A 25,174-nucleotide genomic window follows, 5' to 3' on the forward strand; every position below is an offset into this window, starting at 1 on the left:
CATGTAAAACAACTATAATTTCAAGACGAACAGGAAAATAATCTTTAAACATACTTTAAGGGAAAAATTGAAAGTAGAAAATTAAAGGTAAAATTTCTTAAGGCTGAACATAAACTACTATTTTATTTTATACAAAGGAAAAGCCGGAAGGAAAAGGCATAATCAAAGAACGAATTAAAGTTAAAAATAACAAATCAACTAAATATCCCCAAGTAGGAAAGTAACTAGGTTGATGGTATGTCATTATGATGGGCGATTCTGCAATCATTAAAGTCACTTTCTAACTACATGTAATATAATCCTGTTTTTGCAAAAATACCAATGTATGGAATCAAACAATGAGTCCACACTCAGTAGTGATTATCTCTGGGGAAGTTTAATTATGGAGGATTTTTACTATGACCACTACTATTTGCTTTAAAAAAAAAGTTACTTATTTTATCGATAATGAAAAAAATTATAATGGTTTTCTTAATATGAAAGTCTAACACACTGAATAACAATACCCATATTAGCAAGAGAGTAAGGAATCAGACTCATCTAATGCTTATGAAAGTAAAAAATCGTTGATCTTTTTTAGAGGGCAAATGATAATATACCGGGGTGCCAAAAAAATGTATACAAGTGGACACTTTGGTCAATGTCACTCAAGCAGTAGTTGTAATCAGAAGTGTCTGAATGCTGATAGTAACCACTTTGAGCACCTTTTGTAACTGCAGACGTCAAACGTGACTTGTATTCATCTTTTGTTATCGGTATATATTGAGTATTACAATTTTAATGCAGTTTTCCTTTCTTAGAATGTGTATACATTTTTTTGGCACCCTCTGTAAAATAAAAGTACTAAAAACAAAATGCCCCCTTACCTAATAATTTTACCTCCATAAACTTGACTATGAAAATAAGCAATAATATGTGCAAAGATTTAGTTATAAGAATGTTAACTGAGTCACTATTTATAATAGAAAAATACTAAATTCAATTTTAATGTAAAAGAAATTGTTAATAAAATGAAGTATCTGGCAGCCATTAAAATATTTAGAAAAATACTAAATGACATGGAAAAACATTCTAAATATACTGAGGGGAAAAAAAGGAAACTATCTGAATATATACTGTGAGGGTGCACACCTACACACAAAAGTAACACTGAAGGATATGTAACAAAATGTTAACAGTGATTATTTAACACAGCAAAATTATAAACGTTTCTTTTTTGGCTTATGTTTTATCCATCTGAAAATAATATTTAATGACATGAAAACATATTTAAGGTATAAGGTATAATATTCAATAAAAAAGAAGGTGCAAAACCACATATAGTATAATCAGTTTTATAAGAGAAAGATTTACTCTCACATAAAAATTCAAGGGGGGAGAGGGTGGTAGATAAGGGTAAAGGGGATCAAATATATGGTGATGGAAGGAGAATTGACTCTGGGTGGTGAACACATAATGGGATTTATAGATGATGCAATAGGGAATTGTACACCTGAAATCTCTGTAACTTTACTAACAATTGTCACCCCAATAAACTTTAATTAAAAAGAAAGAAAAGTTCCTGGAAAGAAAATACATTGAAAATATCTTTATATGTGTCTAAAATAAATCAGAGATATTATCTTTGGATGATGAAATTACTGATGTTTTTATTGATATTCCCTTCTTTACATTTTCTAAAGTTTCCATTTTCCTTATTGACTATCCATTATTTTTATAAAAAAATAAGAAAGGAAAAAAATTTAAGCAAGCAGTCAACTCAGTGCAAGAGAACTAAAGAAAAGACAATTATTTGGGGATAACCTCAAAAGAAAGGTGAAAAGTACTAATGGCTAGTATTTACTGAGCACTTATGTGTCAGGTATTATACTAAAGATTTTACCAATCTCTTAACTCAATCATTATCTTCATTTTACTGATAAAGAAACTGAGATACTAAGCAAGTTGCTCTAAGTAACCACGATGGCAAGTGTTAGAATGGAAATTCAAAGCCAAATAAGCTGACCCCAAGACCCAGGGCGTTGCCAGCGACCTCATGCTGCCTCTGCACTATGGATCAGGCCACACAAATACAACATAGGACTCAGCAAACTGCAGGCAGAAGGGCCACAAAAAAATTAGATCGTAGAAGTCTAAGATTATACAGGAAAAAAGACAGTAGTATATTCAAAAAAATATAAGTTAATTATTGGGAATGGGAAAAAAAAACTTGGGGGGAAAAAAGTAAAAGACATATAAAACCTTAATAATAATTTGGGTTGGAAAACTGAAAATGAGGTAAATTTTAAGTCAATATTCCTTTTGCTATCTATTTCACTGGAAATTAATAGCTCATATCCCTGGGAAATACAGATGAATAATCTGTAAGAGATAGTAGGCAAATTAAGTCAACGAAATTCAATTGTTACGACTAGGAACAAAAAAAGTATAATAATAAAGCAAAAACTTCAAAATAAAGACAAGATAACAAGGTACTGCACAGTCTCACAAAGCTTTAAAATCGATGATTAATGTTTTCCTGCCCATCATATCTTCTGGGTTACCTTATGTACATCGTTTCGCAGAGAGAGTCCCCAACGTGTTAGTTCATTGCTGGCTATCTCATTCTTTGCAATTTTCTGTAGCAAGAATTCCAAAGCACTATGGTGCTGTTTGGGGCTCAGGTTTATCTGATGGGTCAAATCCTAAATAGAATTAAAATGGAGATAATAAGTTACAAGTATTACTTTCTCCAATATGAGATTAAATAAACCTCAATGTGTCTAAAATGTTTCCATAAGAAACCCCTTCAACCATTGAAATCTGTAGAAATTTTCAAATATCTCTAAAGGCTTTAATAAGCATCTCTCAGGAATGTGAATGAGGTGTAAGGTTAAAATTTTCATCATGAAAGAATTTTAAATTTTGTTTCTTTCTCATAACATCTAAATCTTATCACTTCCTCAAAGTCATGTTCTGAATTTTTAAAATTATCCCTAAGAAATTCTATGAAACGGAAGCAAAGGGGGCTTGATTATACCTATTTAATATTTTTTTGGGAAAAATATCCTGTGCCAGGCACACAGCCAAACATAACAGAATGGAAAACCACATCCAATCTTATACTTTATGTCACACTACACTAGCCATTTAATGTAGTATGTAGTAATTACCCAATAAGACATGTTTTAGACATTGGTTAATGTAGTAATTAACCAACAAGACATGTTTTTTTGGTCCAGTGGTTAGCCCGTAACAGTTGCTTTCTAAATATTTATTGCTGAATGAGTATCTAACAAGTGTGTATGAAGATCGTGAATCACTTAAGTGAGTTCTTTATTCCTCTGGCACAAAAGAATTATACAGTTGTTGTCCCCTAAAAGGTAGATTTTAGGCTCAGTAAGTCTATGGAGCTATACAGATAGCTCTGTGATCACAAAGTCATTAGACAACTGGGAGTTGTAAGGAAGGACCCTTGACCCACATTTTAAAAGCAGAAGTATCAGAAGGTAAACAGGAAAGAAATCTCTTACAGGAATTTTGAGTGTCACTTCAGGCTCTTTATGATGTTACTAAAAATAGTATGTGGCATCTGAGGCAAGCATGGTCCAAGGATTAGACAGACACAGATTCGGGAAGTGGAGAACAGAGTATCTCCAACCGTGGAAAGCCCCAGGAGCCACTGGGTGCGGAGGTGAAGTGCTCAGGGTCTGGACTCATCTGATGCTTCTCAGCTTTTTCCTACAGGAACTGAGCCTAGCACTTCCAGGACATCCTAAGTCCCACACGATAAACTATCCTTTATCTCATCATGCTCTGACTTGTTGACTTTTTGTTACATTATCTTCTCCACCCCTTCAAATAAACTGAAGACTTATAAAAATGTTTAAAAACTTCAGTGCTCTCAGAGAATCTCATTTATGATCAAATGGCCAGTTTATAGTCATCCATTTGATTGGCGAGGGTGAAGACAGCATTGTTTCCTTGTACTTTATAATCCAGTCACTCTGCTGTTCTAATACCCTTCAAAAGGAAGTTCTGATCGGCTCTTTCAGTGTGTGGGAAGGGACATGGACCAGGTTTTACAAAAGGAAAACTGGAGCTTGGAAGAACAGACCTGCCTGGGTAAAGATGCACGCCTGACATGGTTCTAGCTCAATCTGCTACTGAAAAGGTCTCCCGCTCAGAGCAGGCATTTCTCACCTTCATGGCTCTGAAGTCTTTCTTCATCTTCTCAGGGATCCCAGTCATGAAGGAAAGCTCAGGCAGCAGCAGGATTTCACCTTTTAGCAGCTTTGAAGTGAGAACGGAGAAAGTAAGGCAATAAAAGAGGATCGTATTGCCCAGACCTGTACAAGACGTGCCATGCCTAGGGCTGGCCCTGTAGGGCCATCACTGGCAAACTAGGATATAAAACCCCAGAGAGGGAGGCAGTGAAACACTACAGGTATTTTACCCTGACCCTTCAGTCACAATACTTACAGCTGTTGGATTAGGTAAAGGAAAAAAAATACTGAAACTGTCAAAAGGCCAGAAAGAACTAGAAAAAAAAAAACATTCTGTTCCTCTTGGGCCTCCAGACAAGCTAAGACAATACAACCTATCAAGCTGGTGCCTCCATCTCATCTTAGCCTCTCAATCTCCAGGCTTTACACTTAAGACAGAATAGTCAGGTGTCAAGGCACTTTACCCTTACTCCTAGCACCTCCTGAAATGTCTAAAACTTCCCTAATGGATCCAGTGTTTTAATCTTCTTTAGCAGCACATTCTCTGGATTCCTTAACCTAACTGGCTCGTGTGCATATTTAGCTCATTACGGGGACTTCAAAAGCAAATCCTACAGTATGAGGCGGCACCTCTGACTAGATGGCCCAGACAAAACTGCACAGCTTTCCCCAACCCCACTGCGGTCACTGCTCCTCGGCTCCCAGGGCTGTAAAGAAGGCCCCAGAGCGGCTGACGGACATCGCCACTCACCGTCCCCTGGTTATTCTGTCTCTCACTGGGTCTGTGGATCAGCAGTGGCTGGTCTTCCTCCTTAACTGTTATCCCATAGTTTTTGCTACAGCAGGGCAGAGGCAGGAAAACATGTCAGCAGCAGCATCACTCCTCTCAACAGCCACACAGTCTGAGTCTCTTAACCAAAACTGAGGCACAAGTCTGCGTTGTCCCTTTGTCAAGGGTCCATCGGAAACGCATCATAGCATATTTATAACTGGAAAACGTATGCTCAAATTACTTTGTAATTAAATAGAGGAGAAATAGGCTAAAAGTCCAGGAAAGGATCTGTTTAAACTGCATCAGGCTAAAGGGCTTAGGCATCTAGAAAGGAAAAATGATAGTTAAATAATGAATGACTTGCATTTAATCTCTCCAACCAGACTTCTAACCAAATCAGCAAAGGAAATACAATTCAAAAGCCCTGAGATTATAAAGTAACTGCCAAAAGTACTGAAAGAAACAAAACTGTAAGGGTGGCATATTCAGGTTCAAGCCCATAAAAATGCTCATTCAATCTTAGGCACATTACCAATCCAATTATTTAAAAAGTGTCCCACTGTACACCACTATGGAACTCAATATCCTGCGGGAGAATTGTAGACTACAACCTACCCCCACGCCCGTAGGTGCAAGCCCAGTCTCTTTTCTCTACCTGTAGTATTCCAAGAATGTGATCTCCGTCCCGTCAGACATCGTGAAGCTGTCTTTTGGAGTCTTATTCCAATCCACATCATCAATACGGTAAGTACGGTTGTTGTATCGGGTTATGACGATATTGCCAACCAGAACCTTCATGCACTCATCCTGGAAGTGTTCTTTGTGCTGCTGATACACGGCATGCCTTGGGAAAGAGACAAGACTTGTGGACCACATCTGTATACAATGAGCAAGATGAAAGGGATCGGTGATACAAGTACATACTTCAGGGGGATAAGCACAGCTATAAAGCACCAAAGGCTCCAGATGTCTCTTTTAAGAGATGGGACTCTCATCTCTTTTCTTTTTAATAATACCAAAGAAAGAAAGAAGGAAGGAAGGAAGGAAGGAAGGAAGGAAGGAAGGAAGGAAGGAAGGAAGGAAAGAAAGAAAGAAAGAAAGAAAGAAAGAAAGAAAGAAAGAAAGAAAGAAAGAAAGAAAGAAAGGAAAGAAAGAAAGGAAAGAAAGAAAGGAAAGAAGAAAGGAAAGAAGAAAGGAAAGAAGAAAGGAAAGAAGAAAGGAAAGAAGAAAGGAAAGAAGAAAGGAAAGAAGGAAAGGAAGGAAGGAAGGAAGGAAGGAAAGAAAGAAAGAAAGAAAGAAAGAAAGAAAGAAAGAAAGAAAGAAAGAAAGAAAGAAAGGATAAATCAAATTGAAAATAGCAAATACAAATTAATAAAATTCACTGTATTCCTTAAAATAAGGAACTTTAGTCACCAAAATAATTACTGTTTTGCATCATCATTATTAGGATATAGTCCACAGAAGGACAATAAAACATTCTTTAAACTATACTTGCCCTTTCTGGCTGAAAAAAGAAACTACAGTACCTATCAGATGGCAGCCCTGGTGAAGATGCCAAAGGTGCAGAGATGAAAAGACTCATTACATATAAATATACCCTTGTGGCAACCTAATGGTGCCATGAACAGGACAACACAAAACTCACAAAAAGCACGTCTGAATGTGCTCAGGGAGTCAAAGAAAATTTAGAGGCAGCTGATACCTGAAGGAACAATCTGCCAGGCAGAAAAGCTGAGGCAGGGGGACATGAGTAACTCTATCAGAGGCAATGAGAAGTGTGCAGGGAACAATCCAGGAACTGGATTTATAAGGGGGAGGCAAATAGATGAAAGAAGAACAGAAGATGGTAAGCACAGGCTGCAGACAGGCAGGGGCCAGATATGAATTCCCTTATAAGTCAAGGATCAGAGTTTGGACTTTTTTCTGTGAGCCAGTGTCACCAGGGTGTATTTCTCAGGAACAATGGTCCCTTGAGAGGGGGGGAAGAAGGTTCCATAATCAAGAAAGTTGAGTTCACTCTACATGTTATAAACCCTTCTTAGAGATTTACAACATACATTACCAGATCAGGCTGATAAAGGAGAGAAATATATTTAGTTTCACGTTAATTAAAAATTATCTTTTTTAATATTTCTTACTTTGAAATAATTATAAAATCAAAGGAAGTTGCAGGTGGTTTCTATGAAAAAGCCACTGGAATTGGCTTGGGTGTACCTGAAAGTTGTATGGGGTGGGGTCTCGAATCACCAGGGAGTGGTGAACGAACAGAGTTAGCCAGCTTGATGGAGGCTCAGATATGGTGGCCGCCTGCATCTACATGCTGGGAAGAGGGAGGACTCAACAAAGTTACCTACAAGGGAGCTCCCATAGACTATCAGCTGATTTCTCAACAGAAACTTTGCAGGCCAAAAAGGACTGGCAAGAAATATTCAAAGTGATGAAAAGCGAGGACATACAACCAAGACAACTCTACCCAGCAAAGCTGGGTAGAATCAAAGGACAGACAGAGCTTCACAGATAAGAGAAAGCTAAAAGAGTTCATCACCAAGGAATCTTAGAGGGACTTCTTTAAGGAAAAAAAACCCTAAAAATATGAATAATAATATGGTAATAACTACAAACCTATCAATAATTACTTTCAATGTAAATGGATTAAATGCTTCAATCAAAAGATAGGGGGGATGAATGGATAAGAAAACAAGACCCTACATATGCTGCCTACAAGAGACTCACTTCAGATCAAAAGACACACAGACTGAAAGTAAAAGGATGGGAAAAATATATTTCATGAAAATGGAACAACCGAAAAAAGCTGGGGTAACAATACTTATACCAGACAGAATAGACTTTAAAACAAAGACTATATCAAGAGACAAAGAAGGACCTAATAATCCCTTTTCTGAGTATTTATCTGCTGAAACCTACAATACTACTTCGAGAGAACATGCTCATCCACATGTTCATTGCAGCATTATTTACAATAGTCTTTGAATGGATGAATGGATAAAGAAGAGGTGGCACATACATACACTGGAATATTACTCAGCCATAAAAAAAGAATGAATCTTGTCATCTGTGACAACGTGGATGGACCTGGAGAGTACTGTACTGAGTGTAGTAAGTCCGACAGCGAAAGACAAACATCATATGATTTCACTCATATGCAGAATCTAAACAACAAAATAAACAAACAAAACAGAAACAGACTCACAAGACACAGAGAACATTTTGATGGTTGCCAGACAGGAAGGGGGTTGAGGTGGGTAAAAAAGGGGAAGGGATTATGTACATATTGGTTGTTACAGAACAGTCATGGGGATGTAAAGCACAGGGAATATAATCAATAACATGGTAATAACTATGTATAGCGCCAGGTGGGTACTAGCCAGGGGGACCACTTCCTAAATCATATAAATGTCTAACCTGTACACTTGAAACTAATATAAAATAATACTGAATGTGAACTCTAATTGAAAAATTTAAAAATGGGGGGGGGAGTTAAAGAAAAATAAGAGGTTAAAAGTTCCAGGTATAAAACAAATAAGTCTTGGGGATGTAATATACAACATAGGAAATATAGTCAATAATATTGTGACAGCGTGGTACAGTGTCAGATGGCTGGACTTATCATGGTGATCACTTCTCTAGCATATAGAATATAATCAATAATGTGGTAATAACAATGCACAGTGCCAGGTGGGTAGGTGGGTACTGTTGAATTACTATGAAGTACACCTGAAACTAACATAATATTGTATTTAGCTATGTTTTAATAAAAATCTTTTTTAAAAAACCCTCAGAAATTGAACATGGTTTGTAATACTCCCCCCATTTTTTTTAAAGGAAGGTGCAGGTCACAGTGGCCCATACGGGGATTGAACCAGCAACCCTGGGTTATTAGCACCACACTCTAACCAACTGAGCTAACCGGCCACCCCCTGTAATACCTTTCTGATAGAGACCCACTTCCCTTCAACTTTCCTTAAATTTGTGACTAATAATTTCCAAAAACTATGTGTAATCATACCACATACATTGTTTTGCAACTTGCTTTTTAACTTAACATTATTTGGATAGTCTTCCACGTTATAAAAACATAAAGTTCTTAGCACAAAGGACTATCTTCAAACAAGTCATTGTAGATCCCAAAAAACTGAAATCTGCCAGCTTTGGTTTTGATTTATGAAGAGAATTTGGAAGAACCTATAGACATACCAATGTAATAATGATCATAAGGAGTTAAAAATGTGGGTATAATAATGACATTATGGTTATGTTTTAAAATGAAAGTTGATTTAGGAGATATATACTGAAATATTGATGAAAGAAAGAAGACATGTGGGATTTGTTTCAAAATAATTCAGTTTGGTCAGGGAAAATGGTAGACTACATAAAACAAGACTGTTCACAATGTGATATATATATAGATGATGTATTACAGAATTGTACACCTGAAATCTATGTAACTTCCACTAACAATTATCACCCGAATAAACTTTAATTAAAAAAAACACAACAAGATTGTTTATGAGTTGAATCTATAAAATGAGGAGGGTTTATTATACCACTCTCCCTACTTTTCCAAATGTTTTAAATTTTTCACCTAACTAAATTCTCTTAAAAGTAAAAAAATATATAAAAATTTAAAAATATAAGTACACTCTGACAAGAGAGGGAAAAATAAAGAAATTCAACACTAGGTTTTCTAATTCTAGAAAAGAAAAAGTTGGTATATACAAAATAGAAAATATTTTAACTGTAACTCTTATTTTCAATGATATTCAAAAGATTATTGAATCTATGAAAAGACAATTTGAGAGCAATAGAAATTGCTTGAAGGAAAAATAAAGCATGACTGCCAACTTTTAGAAATACTAGCAAAAATAATGGAGGCAGAAAATCTCAGCGTGGAAATCAAATTTATAAATTAAAAAGTGGGTTTAAGAAATTGTTTTAGTACTCTGAGGAAATAAGAAAGGAATGAATATAATAAAATAAAAGACAGTCACATGCAGAGGACAAGTTCAAGAGATAAAAGACATATATAATTTACAGAAGAGAGATAATCAAAGAAATAAACAAATAAAAAGGCTGAAGAGTTGGAACCAACTAAAAGAACTCAAATAACAGCAAATTAATGAAAAAGGACCTCAATCTGAAAGTTCTGAAAAAAATTATATTTCAAATATAAAAAGGGGGCCGGCCCGGTGGCTCAGGCGGTTAGAGCTCCATGCTCCTAACTCCGAAGGCTGACGGTTCGATTCCCGCATGGGCCAGTGGGCTCTCAACCACAAGGTTGCCGGTTCGACTCCCGCAAGGGATGGTGGGCTGTGCCCCCTGCAACTAAGATTGAACACAGCACCTTGAGCTGAGCTGCCGCTGAGCTCCCAGATGGCTCAGTTGGTTGGAATGCGTCCTCTCAACCACAAGGTTGCCGGTTCGACTCCCACAAGGGATGGTGGGCTGCGCCCCTGCAACTAGCAACAGCAACTGGACCTGGAGCTGAGCTGCGCACTCCACAACTAAGACTGAAAGGACAACAACTTGACTTGGAAAAAATGCCTAGAAGTACACACTGTTCCCCAATAAAGTCCTGTTCCCCTTCCCCAATAAAATCTTAAAAAACAAACAAATATATACATACATACATACATACATACATACATACATACATATATGAGTCATGAGTAAGGAGTTTCCTTTGGAGGGTGATGAAAATGTTCCAGTATTAGATAGTGGCCTTATTTAGCCTTCACCATTTTTTTTTAAACTTTTATGTATTTTTAAGTGTGTTTTTCCAGGACCCATCAGCTCCAAGTCAAGTAGTTGTTTCAATTTAGTTGTGGAGAGCACAGCTCATAGTGGCCCATGTGGGGATTGAACCAGTGACCTTGGTGTTATGAGGACTGTGTTCTAACCGAGCCAACCAGCTGCCCCCCAGCCTTCACCATTTTTAACATACAATCAATTGTGTATATACTAAAAACCAGTGAATTACGCACTGAAAATGGTGAATTTTATGGCTAAATATATCTCTACAAAAATTTAAATTAAACAAAAAAAGGATTTCTCTTACAGCAGTACAGAGATATCAGCAATTCCCCTCTACAAAAATCAAGCATAAAACTGGACAAAATTGTCAAAACAACAATTTTTGGTAACTGGAAATCGACCAAAGGTAGACAATACCTTGAGAAGTGTTAATTTTTTAACAACTACTAAAGCTTCTGACAAGAATAGCAGGAGTTTGTGACCTTCTTGCCTGGGGTGGTCCCCATCTCATACCATTAGCTTTACCTGCCAGAGTGGGAAAATACAATCTGTGCACAGGAATGGGAATGCATGGAAAACCAGTTACAAATGGCAATGGGGAAAACCAAAGTTTTGCTAGCCCAAGGTTGTAGTCCAGATCGGGGCAAGCAGCAGACTGGCTGGAAATTTAACAGGTAGAATCTGAAAAACAGAAAGCCATGGAAGGGCTTATGATAAGTTTCCCACACATGCTTAGCTGACTGGGAAACTTACTCAGGAGAAAGCCAAGACACACGTGAGAACTACCTGTAACTTTGAATGAGTTCTTCAGCGCATATACAGAGGCATCAGCAGAGGCCTGGAAGACTTATGGGCCCGATCCATGAGGTACAATCCTCTACCCAAATCAATGCCTGAACCACTAAGCTATGCACAGATGTGGTCCCAAGGAAGCTAAGCTAAAATGTGAAAAGAATAGAAAAATTGAGCAGAAAAATCAGCAGCTGCACACCAGAGGATATAGGGTCCACAGTTTAAGAATGGACAAATCAGAATTTTAAAAAATTAAGAGAAATAAATAGAATCCAGACTTGCTACAATATATTACCTGAAATGTTTAGTTTTCAATTACAAACTATTAGATATGCAAAGAAACAGGAAAGTCTGACCAACAATCATGAAAAAAAGCAGTCAACAGAAACTTATTCTGAAAGGCTCAGATGTTGGACTTTGCACACAAAGAATTCAAAGCAGCAATTATAAATAACTTCAACTAACTAAAGGATAATATGGACGGCCGGTTGGCTCAGTTGGTTAGAGCGCCGTGCTCCTAACACCAAGGTCGCTGATTCGATTCCCACATGGGCCAGTGAGCTGTGCCTCCACAACAGATTGAAAACAACGTCTGGAATTGGGAGCTGATGGGTCCTGAGAAAACACACAGTTCCCCAATAAAAATATAAAAAAAGGATAATATGATGACAATGAGTCAACAAACAGAGAATCTCAATAAAATAATGGAAATTAAAAAGCAAAACAAATAGTAAGTATAGAAGTGGAAAGTATAAAATCCAAAATGAGAAACTGATAAGATGAGCTTACCAGGAGATTTGAAATGGCAGAATAAATAATCACAGACATAAAGATAAATCAATAGAGGGTCTCCAAATCCAAAGGAAAGAGGGAAAAGACTAAAGACAAATGAAGTCTCAAAATCCCATGAGACAGTATCAAAAGTCACAACATACATGTAATGAGTCCCAGAAGGAGGACAGGAGAATAAAGAAAAAGATTATTAAAAGAAACAGTGGTCTAAAACTTCCCAAACTTAATGAAAAACATTAACCTATAGATACAAGAACCTCAATGAATACCAAGTATGATAAACATAATGAGAACCACACTGAGACACCATGGACAAACTGCCAAAATCCAAAGCCAAAAAAAAATCTTGATAGCAGTGAGAGAAAAATGACTCACCATGTACAGGATAAGCAATATGGTTAACAACCTACTCTCAACAGACAAAATAAAAGTCAGAAGGCAGCACAATGACATGCTAAAAGTGCAAAAACAAACAAACAAAAAACTGTCAAGCAAAAAATCTATATCCAATGAAACTATCCTTCAAAAATGAGAATGAAGAAGCCAAACACAAAAGAGAACATATTATATGATTTCCTTTATATGAAATGTCCAGAACAGGTAAAGCTGGAGAGATAGAAGGTTAGTGGTACTCTAGAACTGGGGACAGGAGTTTGGTGAAGGGTAGAGTAGGGAGTAGGGGTAATGGCTGAGGGGGTGTAGGGTTTCTTTTTGGGGTATTGGAAATGCTCTATAATTGTGGTGATGGATGCATAACACTGAATATATTAAAAGCTATTGATGATATAGTTTAAATGAGTGAATTGTATGGTAGATGATTATATCTCATTAAAGTTGTTAAAACAAATGAAGGTGACAAAAAGTTATTCCCAGATAAACAAAAACTGTGAGAATTTGTTGCTGGAAGACCTGCTCTGTAAGAAATACTAAATAAAATCCTTCAGGCTAAAGAAAATGATTCTAAATGGAAACTTGGATCCACAGGAAGGAAGAATACTGGAAATGACGTATATATGAATAAATATAAAAGACTATATATGTATTATCCTTCCTTTCATTTCTTTAAAAATCATAAGATTGTTTAAAGCTATAATTAAAACACTGTACTGTTGGGTTTATAACATAGAGAAAAATCTTTATCTATATCCATAATCATATCAGCATAAAGGAGGAAAGAGCTATGCTGGAGCAAAATTTCTGTATTTTACTGGAATTAAGTATGTATAACCTGAAGTACATTATGGTATGTGAAGGATGCTTACTGAACTCCTTAGAACGAACACATGAATGAACACACACATACACACACTCAACTGAGAAACAGAAATGGTATATTAAAAAATATTTAACACAGAAGAAGGCAATAAATAAGGAATTAAGGGGAAAAGACATGGGATATATATAAAAGATGGATCGGCCACATTACTGTCAGACAAAATAGACTTTAAGCCAAGAATATTACTAGAGACAAAAAGGCACATTTCATAATGACAAAAGGGTTAATAGATCAGGAAGATTATCAATTATAAATGTAAATATGTGTATGTATCTGAAGGAAAAACTGACAGAATTGAAAGATATCAATAATTTGACAATTATACTTAGATTTTCAGTATTTCTCTTAGTAATTGACAGAACAAGTAGAAAATTAGGAAGGTTATAGAAGATTTGAACAAAATTATTAAACCAACTGAACCTAGCTGACGTATAGAAAAACACTCCAACAAACACCAGCAGAAATCACATCTCTCTCAAGTGCACATAAACTTCCTCCAGGACAGACTCTGTGCTATGCTGTAAAACAAGTTTCAATAAAATCAAAAGACCTGAAATAATACAAAATATGTTCTCTAACCACATTAGAAAAAGACTAGAAACCAAAATTAAAAATCAGGAAATCTCCAAATATTTGGAAATTAATCAGCACATTCTAAATTAATCCAAAGAAGAAAGCACAAGAGAAGAAAATATCTAGAATTTAAAGGAAATAAAAACCAGTAAAAAAAAATTAGGGGCTATAGCTATCACAGTGGTCAGAGGGAAATTTATGGCTTCAAATTATATAACAACGAACGAACCCACATATTTGACAAAAGTGTCAAGGTAAATCAGTAAGAAAGGATAGCCTTTTTAAGAAATAGTGTTGTGATAACTGCATATTCACATGCAACAAAATGAACTTAGACCATTTCTTCATATTACCCACGAAAGTTAACTCAAATCTTACATTTAGAATCAAAAACCTAAATGTAAGAGCTTAAACTATAGACCTCCTAAAATAAAACATAGAAAATCTTTGTGACCTTGAGTTAGGCAGTAATTTTTTAGATATGACACCAAAACACAACCCATGAAAAAAAAAACCTGATAAATTAGACTTCATCAAAATGAAAATGTTTGCTCCTTAAAAGACACCATTAATAAAAATGAAAAGACAAGCTACAGACCGGGAGAAAACATTTGCAAATCATGTATCTGATAAAGGATTTATATTTTTAAAAGAATTCTTGCACAACAAAGTGAAAAAGTAACAACCTAACTAAAAAATAGCTAAAAGATTTGAACAGACACTTCACCAAAGTAGATAAATGGATGGCAACTAAGCACAGGAAAAGATGTTCAACATTATTAGTCATTAGGAAAATACCAATTAAAAACCAGAACAGGATGCCAGTATATACTGATCAGAATTTCTGAAATTAAAGACTGACTATACCAAGTGTTGGCAAGAAGGTGGAGCAAACTGAATTCTCATACATTGCTGGTGGGAATGTAAAATGGTACAGCCACTTTGGAAACGGTTCCTTGTAAAGGTAAACATACACCTACCATATGACGTGCTGGCTATTTCCACTCTCAGGTATTTACTAACCAAGCGAAATGAAACTATGTGTCCACTAATTAGTACACTAATATTTACAACAGCTTTATATGTAATAGCCAACAAGTGGGAATTGCTTGGAAATAACAGGTGAAACATAAAAAAACAAACAAACAAAAAACCCTGTGGTATAGTCAAGCAATGAAACACTAGTCAGCAATAAAAAAAGAACAAAGTTTTGATAATACAACAACTATATGGTTTCAAAATAATCACGTTGACTGACAGCAGCAAGACTGAAAAACAAAAAGTGAGTATATACTATAATTCCATTTATATAAAATTCTAGAAAATGCAAACTAATCTCTAATGACAGAAAGCGGATCAGTTTTTGCTGCCTGTGGGGGGCAGAAGAAGAACAGATGTTTCAAAGAGACATTGAGTAAATTTTAAGGGGCCAATGTATATGTTCATTTTCTTCACTGAGATATATCACAGGTATATAAATATGTCAAAACTCATCAAATTATCTATCTTAAATGTGTACGATGTATTGTATGCCAGGTGTGCCTTAACCAATCTGAAAAAAAAAAGAAAAAGAAATTAACAGAACAATAAAATATCCAGAACTAGCGTGAAATACAGATTAGCATTAAGTGTACAGCAATTACTGGTGGTATTTCAAATTAGTGGGAAAAAAGGGTCATTAAAAAATGGATAGGATAACTTGCTAACCATTAAAAAAATAAATTATTTATGAACTGAAGATTAATATGTAATAAATTAAGCAATAAAACTGGATTGAAACATAAACATTCACCAACTGCTGGGAATAAAAAAAAATCCCCACAAACTTGGAAAAGATGGATTGTTCTGTAGTCACAGTAACAAGTAGCCATAAGAACCAATTTTAAACCTGTTTAATCAATCTACACCAACTCACCTCAGCAAACATACTTTTTGCAAGCCAACCAACCAGTGTCATCCCCTTATTTCTGTAAATCAGCCAATCAGGGAATGACTTAATGTAATAAGCATTCCACTGAGTGCTAATCAATCAACAACAGTCTCTCCTGAACAGCAACCATGCTTCTACAGATGATGGTGGGCTACTTACCCCTCTGCAAGTCTGCAGTCCTCAACTACACACTTCTCAAATACTCTCTAAAAGACCAGCAGTCTATCACTGTAGTAAGCAAGCAGTACATCAGCTTTCTCTTTCTATGAGGCAGAATAGAGGTCTCATCATCTTTTCACTGTTCTGGAGGTCCCACAAAGGTAAGTGTGAAAACTCTTCCTAAGCAACATTCTCAGAGTCTCAGGCCAACAGATGCACTCATTGGGCCTCTTGTGCTGAACTCCATTTGTCCTTCACATATGCTGCCAAGGGAGTCAATCCCAACATCCATCGGTCTGACTAGTTTCATTAGGCTCTAGCTACCGGTTTAATATTGACCTCTTCTGTTTGGAACTATATTATTGGATATAAAATTAGACCCAGGTCTTTAAGCTTTTTGTTTTAAAGGTAATACCATTTGCAAATATTTCTGCCATCAACCTGACTCTTCTCCATTTGCTTATTTTGCTGTAATGATTATGTGTCTATATGCCTAAAGTCTTCTTTTATGTGTTTGGTTTTGTCCTGGATTTCCTTGTCTCTGTTACATGCACAAGAGAGTGTTCGATAGGAAATGGATGTAGGCATAAGCCAGATTAAGTCTCAAAACCAAGCCAACCCACTCCTGAGAGATCATGGTTGGAGGTCCATTAGACCAGAGACTAATTTGTAAAAAAGCAATTGGCCAAACAACATGGAGGCACTCCTTGTCAATTTGTGAAAGAAGTCACTCTGTTTACTTAGTCCAAATTCCAGGGTCAATGATAGTTGGGTCGCTGATCTTATGACCCCTTCCTATTTGTGGTTGGAACCTGAGATATGGTTCACAAACACACATACTTAGACGACCTTAGTGCTTCTCTTTTTTGTTTGTCATGGGTTTGCCTATATCAAAGTCTCAACCTCTCCCTGGAAGAATTTCTGCTTCTGATATAAAGGCATACTATAATCTTAACTCTTACACTTTCCTTGGTAAATGGGGAAAAAAATTAATTACAATGCCCAAAGTGCACATGGAGCATTGTCCAGTATAGAGCATATGCTAAGTCATAAAACTCAATAAATATAAAGTGATAGAAATAATACAAAGTAAATCTTCTGACCACAACAGAATAATATTAGAAATCAGTAACAGAGAGATATTGGGGAAACTCACAAATATGTGTAAATTAAACAACACACTCTCCTAAAGAATAATGAATCAAACAAAAAAAATCACAAGGGAAATTAGAAAATACTTAGGGTTAGATGAAAACAAAGACACAACATACCAAAACACATGGGATACAGCTAAAGCAATATTTACAGGGAAATTTATAGCTATAAATGCCTATATTAAAATTTTTTTTAAAATATCTGAAATAAATCACCTAACATTCCAATAAATCACCTAACCTTCCACCTTAAGACATTGGGGAAAAAAAGAACAAACCAAACCTAAAGCAAAAAGAAGGAAATAATAAATATAAGAATGAAGTTAATTAAACAAAGGACAGAAAAATAGAGAAAATCAATAAAACCAAACATTGGCTTTTTGAAAAGGTCAACAAATTTTTAATTAGACCACCTATGAAAAAAATGAGACTTGGATTACTAAAACAAAGAATGAGAGATGGGATATCACTACTGGGCTTACAGAAATAAACAGGTTATAAGGCAACGCTTTGAACAATAGTATTCCAATTATATAACCTAAATGAAGTGGACAAATTCCAGGAAAAGACATAAACTCCCAAAACTGACCCAGAAGAAACAGAAAATCTGAATAAACCTCTAACAAGTACAGGGCTAGAATTAGTCATTTTAAAACTACACACAAGAAAAAACCAAGCCCACATGGCTTCAATGTTGAATTTCTACCAAGCATTCCAAGAAAAAATGAATACCAATCCTTCATAAATTCTTCTGAAAAATAGAAGGAGGAAATACTTTTCAACCCTTTCTATAAGGTCAGAATTATGCAGATATCAAAACCTGATAGAGGCATCACAAGAAAAGTACGGACGAGTATCTCTTATTGTACACAGACATTAAAATTCTCAACAAAATACAAGCAACCCAAATCCAGCAACATATAAAAAGAATTACACGACATGAGCACATAGGATTTATACCAGGAATGCAAGGTTGATTTAACATCCAAAAATCAATTTATAAATCAGATAGTTGGTTTTTTTTTAAATGATCACCTCAAAAGATGCAGAAAAAGCAATCGACAAAACCCAATATCCTTCATGACAAAAACACTCAAGAAACTAAGAATAGAATGGAACTTTCTCAACCTAATCGAGAGCCTCTCCAAAAACTCCACAGCTAATATCGAACTTAATGGTGCAAGACTGGATACTCTCCCCCTAAGATAAGGAAAGGACATCCTTTTCAGCATTTTACTTGAGGTCCTAGCAGGACAGTTCACAAGAAAGAGAAATAAAAGACATCTAGATTGGAAAGGAACAAGTAAAAGTATCTCTATTTGCAGATGATATGATCTTCTATAAAGAAAATCCCAAGAAATCCATGGAAAAAAAACTATTAGAACTAATAAATGAGTTCCCAGGGGTTTCAGGATACAAGATCAATACACAAAAATCAATTGTATTTCTATATATTTCCAACGAACAATCCAAAAATCAAGTGTAAAAAAATTCCATTCACAGATTCTTTTGTAGTTCATAAGTGTGATGACTGGGTGTTCATGCTTTTGTGTGAGGTGTGCCTCCCACAAACCTTGTTACGACAACGGCACATTACCCGTCTGATGTAAAAAAAAAAAAAAAAAAAATTCCATTCACAAAAGCATCAAAAAGAATAAAACATTTAGGAATAAATGTAAAACTCATACTCTGAAATCTATAAAACATTGTTGAAAGAAATTAAAGATCTAAACAATAGAAAAAAATCTGTGTTCACAGATCTTAAGACAATATTGTTAAGATAGCAATACTCTTCAAATTAACCTACAGATTCCACACAGTTTCTCAGAATCCCAACTGGCTTCTTGGTAGAAACTGACAAGCTGATTCTAAAATTCATATGGAGTTGCAAGGGATCTAGACTTGCCAAAGCAATCTTGAAAAAGAAAACAACGTTGGAAAAGTCGTATTTTTCAACTTCAAACTCAGATACAAAACAACAGTAACAAGACAGTGTAGCACTGGCTTAAGGATAGTCTCATAGATCAACAAAACAGAACTGAGGGTCCTGAAATAAACCCATGTGTCGATGATCAACTGATTTTCAACAAGGGTGCCAAGATCACTCAATGGGGAAGGAACACTCTTTTCAATAAAGGTGCTAAGATAACAGGACAAGGATGTCCACATGCAAAAGAATGAAGTTGCACTGTTCCCTCAAATAACACACAAAAATTAATTCAAAATGGATCAAAAACCTAAATGTAGGAGCTAAAACTATAAAACTCTTACAAAAAAACATGGGGGTAAACCTTTATGACATAAGAATTTGCAAAGGATTTTTACAAGAGTATAAGCAATGAAAGAAAAAAACAGATAAAATAACTTCATCACAATTAAAAACTTTTGTGTTGCAAAGGACACCATTGAGAAAGTAAAGAAAACACACAGAGAGAAAATTTCCAAATCATATATCTGATAAGAGACCTGTACCTTGAAATGCAAGTCAATAATAAAAAGACAAATGACCCAATTTTAAAAGCAGACAAAGGATCTAAATAGAAATTTCTTAAAGATATACAAATGGCCAATAAGCACATAAAAATATTTTCAACATCATTAACTATTATTAGGGAAATGCAAATAAAAATCACACTACTTCCCACCCACTTAAGATAGCTAGAATCATAAACACAGATAATAACAAGTGTTGGTGAAGATGTGGACAAATCAGAAACCTCACACACTGCTGGTGGGAATGTGAAATGGTACAGCCTCTTTGTAAAGCAGGATGGCAGTTTCTCAAATGGCTAAACATAAAGCTACAATATGATCCAGCAATTCCACTCCTAGGTATATACTCAAGAGAAATGAAATGTGTCCACACAAAAACTTGTACATAAATGTTCACAGTAATTAAAATTATTCACAATAGCAAAAAACAACCCAAACATTTATTAACTGATGAATAAACAAAATAAGATATAACCATTCAGTGGAATATCGTTTAGGCATTAAAAAAAATGGAGTACTGATAATTGTTGCAACCATGGATGAACCCTGAAAACATGCCAAGTGAAAAATTTATACATATATTACATTATTCTATTTATATGAAAAGTTTAGAATAGGCCAATCTATAGATAATGAAAGTATATTAGTGATTGCCTAGGAGTGGGGAAGGATGAGGAAATTGGGAAGTGATATCTAAGGGGTGCAGAGTTTCTTTATGAGATGATGAAAACGTTCTAAAATTGACGGTAGTGATAAATGTACAACTCTGAGAATACCTGTATATTAAGCCACACTTAAGATGGATGAAGTGTACAGGGTGTGAACTGTATCTCAATAAAGCTGTAAAAAAGAATCACCATGCGTACGAGGTATCATCAAACAATACAGTGAATATTTAAATTTAAAAAAATGTATTACAGTTAAAGACCCATTGCCATTAACCCCCCTCAAAATATGAAAGTCCTCTTTCATGAGTGTCTCTAGTTGTGCTGTCGTGGCTGCTTCGATGTCCTGAATCATTTTGACTTTGGGGAAGAGCCAGAAGTCACACGCTGCCAGATCCAGTGAATAAGGTGGATGAGGACACACTGTAATGTTTTTGACAGAAATTGCCATATACCAGAAGCCATGAGTGACACGGAGCATTCTCATGATGGAGGATGATTTACGACACACTTTAAAACACACCATCTCTCAACCGTAGCTCACACCTGACTGCACTGAACACACGGAAACTTGTCACACACTGTTACTAAGGTTCGATGCGCCACTTCCCATACTGTCCCTGCCTTTCCGTTTGATGGTATTCAGCAACAGCATTCACTGTAGTTTTTTATCACAATGGAAAGGTTCCATGTCACACATCACTTCTCATACAGCAATTTCTGTCAAATAAAAACAGTACAGTGTGTCCTCATTCACCTTATTCACCGGATCTGGCACCGTGAGACTTCTGGCTCTTCCCCAAACTCAAAATGATTCAGGACTTCGAGGCAGCCATGACAGCACAACTAACGACACTCACGAAAGACAACTTCCAGAACTGCTTCAGAAAGCGGTAAGAATGATGGAATAAGTGTATTGCAAGGGAGGGAGAGTACTTTGACGGGGATTAATGGCAATGTATCTATTACTGTAATAAATTTTTTAAATTTAAACATTCACTGTATTTGTTGATCACACCTCATATTTATTATCCCACAGTTACTGTGGGTCAGGAATTCGAGTGTGGCTTAGTTGGGTGCCTCTGGTTCAGGGTCTCTCACTAGGCTACTAGCAAGGTGTCAGCCAGGGCTGCAGATATCTCAAAGCTCGACTGAAGGGTAACCTGGTTCTAACCTCATTCAATGGGCTGCTCCACAACATGGCAGCTGGCTTCCCCCAGGGGGAGTGACCCAAGAGACAGTAAGAGAGAACTCCTGACATAGCTATAATTTTTTTCTTTAATCTCAACTCAGAAGTGACATCCATAGACACCAGAAGGCAAAAATAAACAAGTGGGACTGTATCAAATTAAAAAGCTCCTGCAGGAGTGGCTGGATGGCTCAGTTGGTTAGAACGCGAGCTCTGAAGAACAGGGTTGCCAGTTCGATTCCCACATGGGCCAAAGAGCTGCACCCTCCACAACTAAAGATTGAAGACAATGAGCTGCCACTGAGCTGCCAGAGGGGTGGCCGGATGGCTCAGTTGATTAGAGCGCGGGCTCTCAACAACAAAGTGGCCGATTCAATTCCCACATGGGATGGTGGGCTGCACCCCCTACAACTAAAGATTGAAAACAGCTACTGGACTTGGAGCTGAGCTGCGCCCTCCACAACTAGATTGAAACAATGACTTGGAACTGATGGGCCCTGGAGAAACACACTGTTCCCCAATAAAAAAAAAAAAAAAAACAAGGAGGAAGGATTTGCCTTAACAGTATTAAAATATATTACTAAACCATAAACAGTAATTTTTAAAATTACTATTACCTATACAGCATTTAACAACTAGATGACATTGGGGGGGGGGAAATATGGACAAAAAAAGAAGGGATGAAGCAATATCAAAATCAAGTTTTGGGCTTGTCCAAAAGGTATAAATAAGGTTAAAAAGATGGAATGATGGTATAGGAAATGGTTGTTTACTCACCCACAGGATGAAGAAGTGGGAAAATCCAGAAATAAGGTGTACTCAAATAGAGCATTACTATAACAAAACCCAAAGAATTAAACAAGGAAATAGTCTCATTGTGAAAGAATATGTGAATGTGAATAAAGAATATTTTTTTAAAATGGATACTGAGACAATGCTTTTAAATTTCTAAGGCAAAATTATTTCCAACCTAGAATTTTATGCCCAATCAAATGAAGGTAAAATAAAGAGATCTCAAAAATATTTCCTGCAATGTAGCCTTCCTCAGGAAAATACTGGAAGGTACACTCTACACCAAAACAAGAGAGTAAACCAAGAAAGAAGCAGAGATCTGTGCTACAGATTTGCCCTAAGCAGGAAAGGAAGTTCTCACTACAATGAAGAGGAATCCCAAGAGAACTGTTATCAGCCAGCCTGGAGAACACCCAGTATAAACTGAAGCGATTCATACTTTAACTCAACAACAAAAAAACAAACAACCCATTTCTCCAAAGAGGACATACAAATGGCAAATAGACATATGAAAAAATGCTCAACATCACTAATCATCAGAGAAATGCAAATCAAAACCACAATGAGATATCACCTCACCCCAGTCAGAATGGCTATCATCAACAAGACAAATAGTAACAAATGTTGGACAGGCTGTGGAGAAAAAGGAACCCTCATACACTGTTGGTGGGAATGCAGACTGGTGCAGCCATTATGGAAGGCAGTGTGGAGGTTCCTCAAAAAATTATGAATTGAATTGCCATAATACCCAGCAATCCCTCTCCTGGGTATCTACCCAAATAATCTGAAAACATTTAGAGAGAAAGACACGTGTGCTCCAATGTTCATTGCAGCTTTGTTTACGGTGGCCAAGACATGGAAACAACCAAAATGTCCTTCGATAGATGAATGGATAAAGAAGTTGTGGTATATATACACAATGGAATACTATTCGGCAGTAAGAAAAGATGATATAGGAACATTTGTGACAACATGGATGGATCTTGAGAGAGTAATGCTGAGCGAAACAAGTCAGACAGAAAAAACAGAGAACCATGTGATTTCACTGATATGTGGCATATAAACCAAAAACAACAAAAGAACAAGACAAACAAATGAGAAACAGAAACTCATAGACACAGACAATAGTTTAGTGGTTGCCAGAGGGTAAGGGGGGCGGGGGGTGGAGGGTGGGTGATGAGGGTAAGGGGGATCGAATATATGGTGATGGAAGGAGAACTGATTCTGGGTGATGAACACACAATGGGATTTATAGATGATGTAATACAGAATTGTACACCTGAAATCTATGTAATTTGACTAACAATTGTCACCCCAATAAATTTAATTTAAAAAAAAAAAGAGATTTCAAACAAGATACTGAACTTTGGGGGAATGGGTTATTAAATGAATTACTGAGAACTTAATAGCAACATATGAAATTTAACCTTATCTGGCAAACCTTAGTTGGCTCACTATCTTTTGAGAAATATATGAACTATTCCTGGGCCATTTCAGATAAGGATAAAAGCCGCTACATTTCTAAAGACCAAGCATTTCTGACCTCCAGGAAAATAACTGCTCTTTTGTGGTTTCCAGTGGTTCAGAATATAAAGGGCACAGGCGAAGAGAGGTAGCAGCACCCCAAGTCTGTAACAGTGCGAGGGTACAAGGGAGGAAGGACTAAGACACGCAGAGCCCCACAACTGACAGCACGGGCATGCTCTCCAGGCCTGCGTGCTCGGCCACTGCAGCTGGACTAACACCCAGGATCACAAACACCTCAAGGCCCGTGTGTGTGACACAATGGGGTTACGCCTGACACGGGACTTACTATTTTAGAGAACGGGTGCTCAAAGCTATATCTAATTTGATTTAGACAACGCAAGAAATGTAATTTTGGGGGGGAGAGGAAGGGAGGGAGAAATTAACAAAATACCTAGCACTGGAATGGACAGTGAGGAGAATTTGAAGAATCAGTGGTAAGTACATATACGACTATGTACCTAGAAAATGAAAAGATAATTTTTATATCCAAGACATACAACTGAGCAGAAAACAAAAATAATCATAGTATATACTACTTATACCTAGGTTCACCTATACATAGCTTTTGCGTAGTCAATAAAATACGACTAAAACTTTTACCTAAATAAAAATTTAATGAGAAATTTCAATAAATGGAAAGACATGCTATATTTGTGAATAGAAAGACTCACTGAATATTCTCCTCAGTCAATGCCAATCAAAATGCCAACTGATTTTTCTTTTTTTCACTAAATTACTCAATGGATCCCGCAAAAAAGTGGGTGGTATTCACTATGAAAATTGAAAATACTAAAAACAGAATTCGTTGACAAATATTAAAACCTAATAAAATTACAATAATTAAAACAGTATCACATTGCTTTTAACCAGTGGATCAAAATGAAATATTCAGAAATAAACCCAAGTATTTTAGAATCATTTAAATCTAAAGAAAAGTATTTTCCAATAAATTGTCTAATAGTACCAAGACAATCATGATGACCCCAACATCACATCAAGATAATGTCCAAAAGGTTTAAAACATTGGAAAATATAAAACAAGTAGAACTTTCTAAGCAAAAAAGTGAAGGCAGAAACCATAAA

The 25,174-nt window shown here is 36.2% G+C and overlaps 1 protein-coding gene and 1 non-coding gene across 3 annotated transcripts in view; one reads left to right on the plus strand and one right to left on the minus strand.

The window, feature by feature from the left end:
- The window catches only part of PIWIL2 (piwi like RNA-mediated gene silencing 2), a 68,908-nt gene that overhangs the window by 33,882 nt on the left and 9,852 nt on the right, over positions 1-25,174 (minus strand). For both annotated transcript variants that reach the window (XM_074338244.1, XM_019714439.2), the window contains exons 10-13: positions 5,633-5,821; positions 4,957-5,041; positions 4,183-4,272; positions 2,544-2,684 (exon numbers count right to left, since the gene is read on the minus strand). In XM_074338244.1, coding sequence (XP_074194345.1) covers positions 2,544-2,684; positions 4,183-4,272; positions 4,957-5,041; positions 5,633-5,821 — 505 coding nt within the window. The remainder of the gene's footprint in view (positions 1-2,543; positions 2,685-4,182; positions 4,273-4,956; positions 5,042-5,632; positions 5,822-25,174) is intronic.
- Positions 18,929-19,032, plus strand: LOC141572986 (small nucleolar RNA U13). The gene has a single exon (XR_012498574.1). It is a non-coding gene; the product is annotated as a small nucleolar RNA U13 (small nucleolar RNA).

The sequence above is a fragment of the Rhinolophus sinicus genome, linkage group LG07, assembly GCF_036562045.2.
Source record: "Rhinolophus sinicus isolate RSC01 linkage group LG07, ASM3656204v1, whole genome shotgun sequence".
NCBI lineage: Eukaryota > Metazoa > Chordata > Mammalia > Chiroptera > Rhinolophidae > Rhinolophus > Rhinolophus sinicus.